At 30.7% G+C, this 11,536-nt stretch overlaps 3 protein-coding genes across 3 annotated transcripts; all 3 read left to right on the forward strand.

Annotated features, from left to right (window-relative positions):
- Positions 1 to 2,399: 2,399 nt before the first annotated feature.
- LOC110667537 (classical arabinogalactan protein 6-like) lies at positions 2,400 to 3,029 on the forward strand. Its single transcript, XM_021828394.2, has one exon. The coding sequence runs from the start codon at positions 2,400 to 2,402 to the stop codon at positions 3,027 to 3,029; it is 630 nt and encodes a 209-aa protein (XP_021684086.2).
- A 4,195-nt stretch (positions 3,030 to 7,224) lies between these two features.
- LOC110667521 (uncharacterized) lies at positions 7,225 to 8,256 on the forward strand. Its single transcript, XM_058140546.1, has one exon. The coding sequence runs from the start codon at positions 7,225 to 7,227 to the stop codon at positions 8,254 to 8,256; it is 1,032 nt and encodes a 343-aa protein (XP_057996529.1).
- Positions 8,257 to 10,328, forward strand: LOC131175867 (uncharacterized). Its single transcript, XM_058140547.1, has 3 exons — positions 8,257 to 8,649; positions 9,000 to 9,239; positions 10,122 to 10,328. Exons 1-3 carry the CDS (start codon positions 8,257 to 8,259, stop codon positions 10,326 to 10,328), a joined length of 840 nt encoding a protein of 279 aa, XP_057996530.1.
- The last annotated feature ends 1,208 nt before the right edge of the window (positions 10,329 to 11,536 follow it).

The following is an 11,536-nucleotide window of genomic DNA, read 5'->3' on the forward strand; positions in this document are numbered from 1 at the left end:
GCTGGCTCTTTAATAAATTTAATAGACCTTGGGGGGAGGCCATGCGCTATGTTGTTTGATAATGATCCCTTTGCCGTAAGTCACTTTGGGTTACTCCCGTTCCTTCTTCTCTCATTATGCCTAGCATGTGGACTTATAGCTTTGATATATTGTTTTTGATGGACATTACAATTTTATTTCATTAGTTTATATGTGTTGTTGTAGTTCTTGCCAGGGAAGAGCAGTTTTTGGTTTAAATCGAAAAATCGAACCGAACCGATTAATTCGATTCAATCGGTTCGATTTTTAAATTTAATCGGTTCGATTCGGTTTATAATTTTGATAATTTTGGTTTAATCGGTTTGGTTTGGTTATTTTCATAAAAAAATCAAAAAAATCAAACTGAACCGAAATTATTAATATATATAGGAAATAAAAAAAATCGAATCAAATTGAATCGAACCGAATAGAACCGAACCAAAATCAAAGAAAACTGAACCGAACCTTAAGATTTTTTAGTTTTGATTTCTAATTTTTTTCTGTTTTTATGTTTTTATTATTTAAATTTAATGTTAAAAAAATAAAATTTTATAAATTTCGGTTTGATCGGTTTAAAACCGAACCGAACCGATATTTATCAGTTCGATTCAGTTCGATTTTCTCTTATCAATCGGTTCGGTTCGGTTTTTAAAATTTTTAATTTTCAATTTTCGATTTTATCGGTTCGGTTCGGTTCGAAACCGAACCGACCATTTACACACCCCTAGTTCTTGCAGGGTAGAGATCAAAGAACATGCGTCAAGAAGTAAAGAGAAATTTAAAAGCATGTACCTTAATCATCAAGTTAGCTATGTCAAAATAAAAGAGCATTGTCATTTCCTTTTTGTCTTTTTTTTTGTTTTTATATATTTATTATTATTATTTTTTTATTTTTAAAAAATTCATTTGGAATAAATTATTTATAAAAAAAAGAATTTAAAAAAATTTTCATTGCATGAATTTTATTTTTTTCTAAATAAAAAATTTTAAATTAAAAATAAATTAAATTCTTTCGTTCTAAACACAATAATTAATAAAAAAATCAATTAAATTAAATTTTTATAAGATTTTACATGCTAAATAAGGAAAAAGTATTCTAAATAAATGTTCACTTTATATTATTATTATTATTAATATTTTATTCTCAACTTAAAATGTGTTTGATAGAAGGTTAAAAAAGTTTAATATCTCCAAAATTAACATTTAACTTATCAATAAGACATAAATAATTATAAAGTAAAAAATTAATATAATTTTTTTAAATATTTAATAAATAATTAAAAATTATAAAAATAATAATTATCTCATATTCACCTTATACCAAATCTCCCCTTATTATTATTCCAGAGTCAATATTAAGGTAACAATTTTTTTTTTTTTTTTAATTGAGAGGGCCGTGTACTATATATATATATATATATATATATATATATATATATATATATATATATATATATATATATATATATATATATATATATATTGTTTGCCTGGGTCCGCTCCTGTGTTCTTGTTGTTTATGGTTTATCATTTTCATGTACCTGTGTGTCATTGACCATATTACCCTAGTTGATGACTTAAACATCTCACATAAGCATTTATATATATCAAATCAATATTGCAATTAATAAAAGATTGTTGGTAATATTAAAATCAAATAGTTTTGAAGGCAATGCGCTAGCTGCAACATACAAGTGCCATTTGGCATGGCAGTGGTATCCCCATTCGATGCGGGAGGGACTTGGTTAGATTCCCCTTCCTTCCCTAATTTGGTGGGTTTTGATGTTACATTGCTATGAGTTAGGAAACATCCCTAAATTCCCCTTTCTTTCTAAACATGATTATGCACCAAAATCTTGATATTGGTCGCTCCCATGGGGAGGGATGTTGTTCAAGCTTATTCATGATTCACAGTTCAAGTTTCATTATGCTTACAACAAAAGAAAGTTAATTCATGTGCTAATTGGTTTGCTTATTACATTCAAGATTTAGGTAAAAGAAACTATAAACAAAGCAAGAATTTGGACCTTTTTTCTTTTGAGATCATATCTCTAATTAAACTGAAACCACAAATATTTTAGTAACAAAAACAAACCCAATAAACTCGGTCAAGCAACAACTAAAGTCTTCGTATTAACAATAATATAGCCAATCAAATTAATCAACCATTGAAACACAGTCCTTACATTTCCCTAACTTCCCTCCTCCCCTCATCCTATATAACTTCTCTCCCTGCCCACAACTTTCCCTCATTCTACATGTCTGCTGTGTTTCTTTATATATTGTAGAGAGATACTGCATACTGCACAGAATCAACTACACAACAAAACTCCAGAAAAAACTTAAAGTCTCCAAAACCCCCAAAAAACATCAATAACCAAATGGCACGTCAAGTTCTTGCTCTTGCTTTTATCTTTGTTGCCATTGCTGGGGCTTTCGCAGCTAATAGTACTGCACCTGCTGCCACCCCATCAACCTCTCCTTCAGGTAAGGCTCAAAATAGCTCTGCTGCTCCTGCTAAGGCTCCTGCAGGTGCTAAATCCGCCAATGCTTCAGCTTCTGCCCCTGCTGCTAATGCTTCAGCCCCTGCTGCTAATGCTAAAGCTCCTGCAGCTAATGCTAAAGCTCCTTCTGCTAATGCTAAAGCCCCAGCTGGTGATGCTAAAGCCCCTTCTGGTAATGCTAAAGCCCCAGCTGATGCACCCAAGTCCAATGCTAAAGCTCCCACCGCCGCGGATGCTCCCAAGTCCTCTGCTGATGGCCCCGCTGCCTCATCTGGCCCTTCTCCCTCCTCCTCTGATGAGGGTTCCGCCCCTGAGAGTGATGCCTCCTCTCCTCCTGCACCCGCCAGCGAGGGCTCCCCAACAGCTGCTGATGCCGATGGGCCAGCTGCATCTGATGGTCCTAGCAGCGATACCCCTGCTGCTGATGCTCCAGCCCCCAGCGACGCTGCCACCCTGAAGACCTCCGCTGTTGTTGCGGCTGCAGGCTTCTTCTTGTTGACCTTTTAAACTTATTCTGGTGGAGATGTGTTGAATCTTGATGATGAGATTGTTGTTTGTGTTTGGATAATTAGTTGTTTTGAAGAAGAAGAAGAAGAAGAATTAAGAAGCCATTATATTATTTACTGCTAGAGGCTACAGCCATTTTCGAAGTTCTATAAGCCTAATATTTATTATGTGCTTCTTTTTTTGGAGGATTACTTAATTTCAATTTTCAACCCTTTGAAGGGTAATGCGTTTGTTTCCTTTAATTTGTTCTGCCTATTCATATGTAATCCTTATTTGTTATGTTTCTAATTATCTCTTTATATATATATATATATATACATATACATAAACATGTCGTATCAACCTACATGTATAACACGAAAATGCATGGCTAATTTCAATTTGACCCGTTTAATTAATCATATCAAAGTGTTTGACCCTAACACGAATGTGTTTACGGCACAGGTTACACAACACGATCCGTGTAATCGTTTAAATAAATGAATCATTAATATGCTATACAACACGATAAATATATTTAACCTATTTAAATAAATGGGTCATTATAAATCTCACATGACACAGACACGTTTAATCCATTTGATATATTTAACCTATTTAATGAGTTAAAACACAATAAAAAATATTAAAATACATTCTTGTATGTGTGTAATAAGACCATTTAGTTTAACAATATATAAATAGGTCATAACAGGTTTAAATATATCAAAATAAAATAAATTAACCTGTTAAAATAAGCAGATTGTTATATGTTTAATCGAGTTAAGTGGGTTAACCCGATTAAACCTGTATTTTTAACATGTCTTAAATAATTAACCTATTTATGACCCAAACCTATTTATACTAAACTCAAATCCACTTAACTATGAGTTGAATTGTACCATGTAAACAAGTCATGTCAAAAATTGTGAGCTGTAATTTCATCTGTATTAATTGAAATTAAATAAAATTTGCAAAAAAATTTTCCTTCTTATCATTAATTTTGCTCTAAATCAAATCTTATTTTGCCATATTTGCATGCCAAGCTGCTAGATAGTGTGATGACCAATGGGTCTTGCAGGGATCTCCGTATTCTTCATGTAGAATATATATATATATATATATATATATATATATATATATATATATATATATATATTTATTTATTTAAAAAAGAACTATAGAATTTTATTTTTAAAATTAGATAATAAAGTATGAATAACTTATTATTTAGTCTCTAGATGACTATTATTAACACATAAAAACTTGTATTTAAGAAAATAAATTATTCAATTATTATAGTTTACTTTTTGTCAAATATTTTACTCAATTTATTTAATTTAAACGGAATATTCTATTAGTCAAAATTTTTTTACTTGGTCCAATGAAAGACAAAAAAATAATAATAATTTAAATAAAATTTTATCTTTTTAATCAGAGTTTTTTTTTTCCTCTCTTTACATTAGAGGATTTTTATTTTCTTTATGAACTTGATAAATTTATAAGATTTTAAAATAATAATCAAAATCAAATCGAATCGATTAACTGATATGCTTATTGATTTTGGTGCCAGGAATCACCAAGGTCAAGTTGTGGTTGCATGCAGCAGCCTAATCCCTATCTATCCAATGCCTCTTTAGACTGATTTGGTTTCGCTTATACATATGTGGGGTAGAGCTCATGGTGTAGGCAGTTTTCTCTTTGAATCTAAATAAGCATTAATGTAATGACATCTTCTTATTGAACATTTTATTTATTTCTTTCAATCTCTAAGCTATCTAATCTTTTCATTACTTTCCTACCAAAAACTTACTAAAAAAAAGTCAACTTTTACATTTTTCTTACAAGTTTTACTAAACTACTCCCTCCATCCAATTTATTTATTGCATTTGGCATTTAAGTTTTATATAGTGATTAAGAAAATAATTTAATAATCTCATCTTTATAAAAAAATTTTAGTAATTGATTAAATTACTTTTTATTTTATCTAATTATTTCTTTTATAAATATTTATTATATTTAGTGGATATAAACGATAAATTAAAAAAAGGGTTAATACTCTTTAATCGTCTAAATATGACAAATAATTTAGATAAAAAAGTAAATAGACCGATAAAATTAAACGGATAAAGTAATTTGCATAATACATAGAGCTCCATTCATTTGCTAAGCTATGAAATTAAGGAGCCAAATAGCATATATTTATAAATGTATGAAATCGACATATAAAATAAATAAATCTTATTTTATATTTTGAGTCTTAATGGTGGATGAAATTTAAATAGGGAATTTTTAATTATATATATTGCACTTTTTTTTCATTGCAAACGAGACTAAAGATATGATAAATTTTATTTATTTTATATGTGAATCATCATATATATTTATATTTTTATTCATTATAGATCAAATTTAAAAAAGAAATATATATATATATATATATATATATATATATATATATATATATATATATCTTGCAGTTTTTTTTTTAAATTATGCACAAATAGATTATTCACTTCTTACTTTGAACATGAGAAAAATAACATAATTTCTTTATTTGAAATTCCTTCTAAAATTTTGTAGGAAAATGGCTTTGATGGAATTTTTTTTTTCAACCATGTGGGGTTAGAGGATGATGAATATTTTTTTTTGGCAAAGTACACTTTAGCATTCTGTACTTTAGCCTTTTCAGCATTGAGGATGTAGGCCCCGTAAGCTATAATAAGCTTGGTTTTGATGATAACAAAACGTAATAAAAAATACATTAACCCTTTGTGCATAAGTATTTAAAGTGATTTTATAGGTCATGATATGCAAAGACATTAATGAAAGGACTATTCTATTGACATGATTGATATAAAAGGAGATTATCATCTTGTATAACACAAGACGAATCAAAGTCCATGAAGAATTAGGATAGAAATTAAGTTCTTAGGTCCATTGTACAAGATTGGAGAGATTATGCCATTTTGGACCTAAAATTAATTTTGTTTTTATATTCAACAGTTTAAAAAGTGTTTTTACATCATTTCTAAGGTTTTTGAATGGTCAAAATAATTTTTACAATATTCCTTCAAAAACTCAAAATTTCAAAATTTAAGTCAGATAGTAGCGAAATTAGTTAACTTATCGCGAAAATTAGTTAACTAGTTTTGTTGTCTAAAATTTTCTGTCTTACAAAACTAGTTAACCAGTGAAAATTTTAGTTAACTATTTTCATACTCTGACCTGATACAACTCTGCTGCATGACTTTCAAAGTAGTAATAGCTAGTTTTTGAAAATTAAAGAGCTGTTAGACACCCTCTCCAGCAGACGTTTTTAGCATTGGAAAGCACCTATAAAGGGCATCATTTGCTACAATCTTACCTGATGAAAGTGTTCCTATTTCATTGAGAATTTATTGAGCTATTTTTAAAGCTTTCATTTAAATACTCTTGAGCTTGAGTGGAAAATCTTATCTCTCAATCTTTGAGCATTAAATTTTGTATCTGAGAGTTATTGAGAGTGATTTCTTCTACACCAAAACCTATTTAAGGTTGTGTAAGTGTGATGACACACTTGTGGAAGGTTTTCAAGCACCTTGTGAAGCTTGTGGAAGTTTTTCAAGCACCTTATGAAGCTTGTGGTCTTTTGTGGGAAGTAAAGACATTGTAAAGGTTCTCAAGCACTTGGGAAGCTTGCTGAGAATGTAAAGGCTTTGAATCTTACCTGCTGAAAAGATCAAATAGTGGAGTGACTCTCAAAGTGGGACTTTGGGAAGAGTGGATGTAGGCTAAAAGAGCCGAACCACTATAAACATTGTGTTTGATTCTTTTCTTACCTTAACTCTTTAATTTTCAGCACTTTGATTCTCTAATTATATATTGAATGTGTTGAAAATTTGTTTTATTGAGTTAATATTGAGCTTGAATAATTAAACCTGCAAACTCTAATTTTTATGTGAGAAGATACACTTGATATTAAGTAATTATTTTGTGTATAAGCTACTATTTGTGCATAATTTATTTGATCACTTGAATTACATCTTAGAAACAGAGTTATACACATACATAGAAGTGCAAAGTCACAATTTTTCATTAAGTCTTGAGCAAGGACTGAAAAATTGCCTAAAGTGTCCAATTCACCCCCCTCTTGGTCACTTTCTTTGGGACAACAAATTGGTATAAGAGCTTGTCTCTCTTGCTTGAGGTTCAAACACCTTAGAGAGATCCTACAATGGCTTACATGTCTAACACAACTGGTATCCCTGCACCTTTAGTAGAAGGACACTCTATCACTAGACCACCTTTCTTTAATGGTTCTAATTATTCTTTCTGGAAAGTTAAGATAAGAAACTTTATTCAATCTATTGATATTGAAGCTTGGCAAAGAATTGTTAAAGGTCCTGAAGTTCCATTAGAATTGCATGCTGATGGTTATAGAGAAAAACTAGAAGATGAATATAATGAACTTGATTGGAAGAAAGTTTCTTCAAATGCTAAAGCTTTAAACATTCTTCATTGTGCACTTGATGCAACTGAGTATAATCGTATTTCAAGTTGTACATCTGCAAAAGAAGTGTGGGATAAACTTGAAGTCACATATGAAGGGACTAATCAAGTGAAGGAATCAAAAGCCAATAGGCTTATTCGGGAATATGAACTATTTGAGATGAAACCTGGAGAAACCATTTCAGAAATGAGCACAAGATTTACTGATCTGGTGAATGTTCTCAAAGCTCTTGAAAAAGAATTCACTGAAGAAGAGTTAGTCAAGAAAGTCTTGAGGTCACTACCTAAATCATGGGAAACAAAAGTGACAATGATCTTTGACACCAAAGGCTTCTCCAAATTCACTTATGATGAGCTGATTGGTTCTCTTATTACTCATGAAATGCTTTATGACAAGAGCAAGAGCAATGTAGATGATGAAAAGAAAAAGAGAGGAATTGCCTTGAAGTCAAGCCAAGAGGATGAATTAAGGAAAACTATAGCTTTTAAGGCTGCCTTAAGTGACAGCTCCAATAGTTCAAGTGATGAAGATGATCTTGCCATGATTACAAGAAGATTCAAGAAAGCATTCAAAAAGGGAGGTTTGAAATATAAGAAATTCCTAAAGAAGTATTCTCCCAAAGGTGAAACAAGCAAGGACCAAAGTGAGATTAAATATTTTGAATGCAACAAACTTGGCCGTATCAAGCCAATTTGTCCTAAACTAAAAAAGAAGAATTCAAAGGACAAGAGCAAGAAAGCTTTGATTGCTAGCTAGATGGACAGTGATGATTCCTCAAGTGATAACTCTAGTGACAAGGAAGTTGCACACATTTGTCTCATGGCTCTAGAAGAGGATAAACCAGAAAGCTCTCAACAAAGAGAAATCAATACTGAGGTAAATAATTCTGACTCTCTTAGTATTGAAGATTATGAAGATGCATTTGCCAAATTGTATGAAGAATACAAAGTTTATAAGAAAAAATGTTTTGTTTTAAACAAAGAAATTGCTTCCTTAAGATCAGAAAATGATTCTATGAGCATTATTGTGCAAGAAAATAAGTTTTATAAAAATCAAATGCTCTTATTTGATGAGTTGAATAAGGAGTTAGAAGATTCAAAAATTACTTATGAAAAACTCATTGAGAAAAATAGGATTTTAGAAACTAAGGTGGAATATTTGACAAATGATTTAGCTAAATTCACAAATGGCACACAAATTTTTGATACTTTACTTATTTCTCAAAGATTATCAAATAAAAAATATGGTCTTGGTTATGATGGATTCATGCACTATGGAAAATATAAAAATTTCTTTGTGAAAGCTTCATCTCATTCATTACCAAATGTTATTTGCTTCTATTGTAACCAAAATGGTCATATGGTTAGTCATTGCCCTATAAGGAAAGGTTCCTCAAAAGTAAAAAGGATTTGGGTACCTAAAGGAACGATTCTTAATGTCTCTAACTCTCAAGGACCCAAACTTACTTGGGTACCTAAGAAATAGTTAATTAATTTCAGGTATGTCTTCAAAGTAAGCAAGAGTGTGAACAATGGTATGTTGATAATGCTTGCTCAAAAAACATGACTGGAGACAAAGAAAAATTCTCAAACCTTATTTTAAAAAGTAGTGGACATGTGAGATTTGGAGACAAAGGCAAAGCCTACATCATTGGAAGTGGCTCTATTGGGAAAAATCCAAGCATAAAGGATGTCGCATTAGTTGAAGGTTTGAAATTCAATCTTCTTAGTGTAAGTCAAGTATGTGATAAAGGTTACAAAGTTATTTTTAATTCTACACATTGTGAGATTAGAAGTTTGCATAATGATCATACATTATTCATTGCACCTAGAAGTGAAAATGTATATTTGCTTGATTTAAATGTCATTGAAAATGGAAATGAAAGATGTCTTATATCTCTTGAAGAAGATAGTTGGTTATGGCATAGAAGACTTGGTCATGCTAGTATGCATGTAATTTCAAAACTTTTAATATATGACCTTGTTAAAGATTTGCCAAAAATTAACTTTGAAAAAGATCATGTTTGCAAGCCTTGTTCTCTTGGGAAACAAACCAAAGTTTCTTTCAAATCAAAAAATGTGGTTTTAACATCTAGACCTCTTGAGTTATTATATCTTGATTTGTTTGGTCCTATTACACCTATAAGTTTTGGAGGTAAAGCATATACTTTGGTCATAGTAGATGATTACACTAGGTACACATGGACATATTCTCTTGCACATAAGGATGAAACTTTTAGTGTATTTACATCTTTTTGTAAGAAAGTACAAAGTGAAAAAGGCTTACCCATTTCCTCCATTAGAAGTGATCATGGAAGAGAGTTTGAAAACCAATCTTTTGATGAATTTTGTTCAAACAATGGCATTTTTCTTAACTTTTCAGCTCCTAGAACCCCATAATAAAATAGAGTTGTAGAGAGGAAAAATAAAACTTTACAGGAAATGTCAAGAACAATGTTTAGTGAACACAATCTTCCAAAATATTTTTGGGCAGAAGCCATAAACACTACTTGCTATATCTTGAATAGAGCAATGATTAGGTCAATCTTAAAGAAAACCTCTTATGAATTATGGAAAGGGAGGAAGCCTAACATTTCTTACCTTTGTGCATTTGGTTGTAAGTGTTACATTTTGAACAACAAGAAGGATAACCTAAAAAAGTTTGATGTAAAATCAGATGAAGGTATTTTTCTAGGATATTCAATGCATAGCAAAGCTTATAGAGTCTTTAATAGGAGAACTTTGTTAGTTGAGGAAACTATTCATGTTGTATTTGATGAAACTAATAACTTCTTGGAAAGAAAGATTGTTTGTGATGATGATGAATGAAAAGCGGAAGCATGAAAAATATAAGGTTAGATCATTGAATTCAAAAATTTTTCTTCTAGGGTCACATGCATCATGCAAGATTCATTTTTATCTATTTTATTTTAATGATAAACAGCATATTAAAACACTTTTAATATATTTTTGGATCTACATTTTCCATTTAAGATTTTAGAATTAACAAATTAATTCTTTAGAACCCTAGATTAGAACAAGAACAAGTGCACTAACCTTTTGATGCACTGCAGTTATGTTTGGCACCTTCGAGATGCACCTAAGACACCAGATGTTGTCCCTCTAGCATGTCCACACCAAGATCACCAATGACATCCTCTTGAATAGCTTCTCAAGCCTTTCCAATTAATTAGAAAATCAGGTTTTGCCTTTAAAGATGTTATAGATGCATACAGGACACTAGAAACTATTTCTAGTATTTTTAATTCAAGAGAGTGTTGGCAATTCTCTTTGAATTGATGAGAGATGAAGAAGAAGAGAGGAAGAGCACTCCAAGGGTGGCGACACCTATGAAGAACAATAACTTATTATTTTACTCTTTCATAACAACACATTATATAGCTAGGTCACCACTTAAAACCCTTGCCACATGTCACCTTTTGATTGGCTCTTAGTTTAATTGACTCAATCACATTGTGCCAAGTGTCAAACTTAGATTTAATCTTGACTTTGATCATCTTACATGATTAAAAGACAATTGGCAAGCTTATGTGTAGTGCCATGTGTCACCATCTCATGGTGCCACATGTCACCCTGTGAAATGATCAAAATACCCCTGTGTCTTAATTTTGAGTTCTCAACCCAAAATAATTATTTCTCTTCTTCTAATAAATTTATATCGAATATAAATTAATTAATTAATCTCTATTAATTAATTTCTCATAATTAAATTCATATTTAAACACTTTAAATATAAATTTAACTTATACTATACATCCAATAACCTAGATTTGGTTTCAAGCCATGCTAAGGACTTTGCAATCTAATTGCAAACCAAACCTATTTAATTAATCACATTTAACTTGGTGATTACTTGTGTATGTGTGTGACTTACTAGACTTATCACTAATTGGTAATGAGATATGATATCAACTCTTAATATCATCAGAACTCTTTCTTACCATAAATGATTTCTCTAAATCATTTTAGGCACCTCATAGACCATGGTTAACACTTAGCATAGCATTCCATGGCCA

Source organism: Hevea brasiliensis, chromosome 18 (assembly GCF_030052815.1).
Source record: "Hevea brasiliensis isolate MT/VB/25A 57/8 chromosome 18, ASM3005281v1, whole genome shotgun sequence".
NCBI lineage: Eukaryota > Viridiplantae > Streptophyta > Magnoliopsida > Malpighiales > Euphorbiaceae > Hevea > Hevea brasiliensis.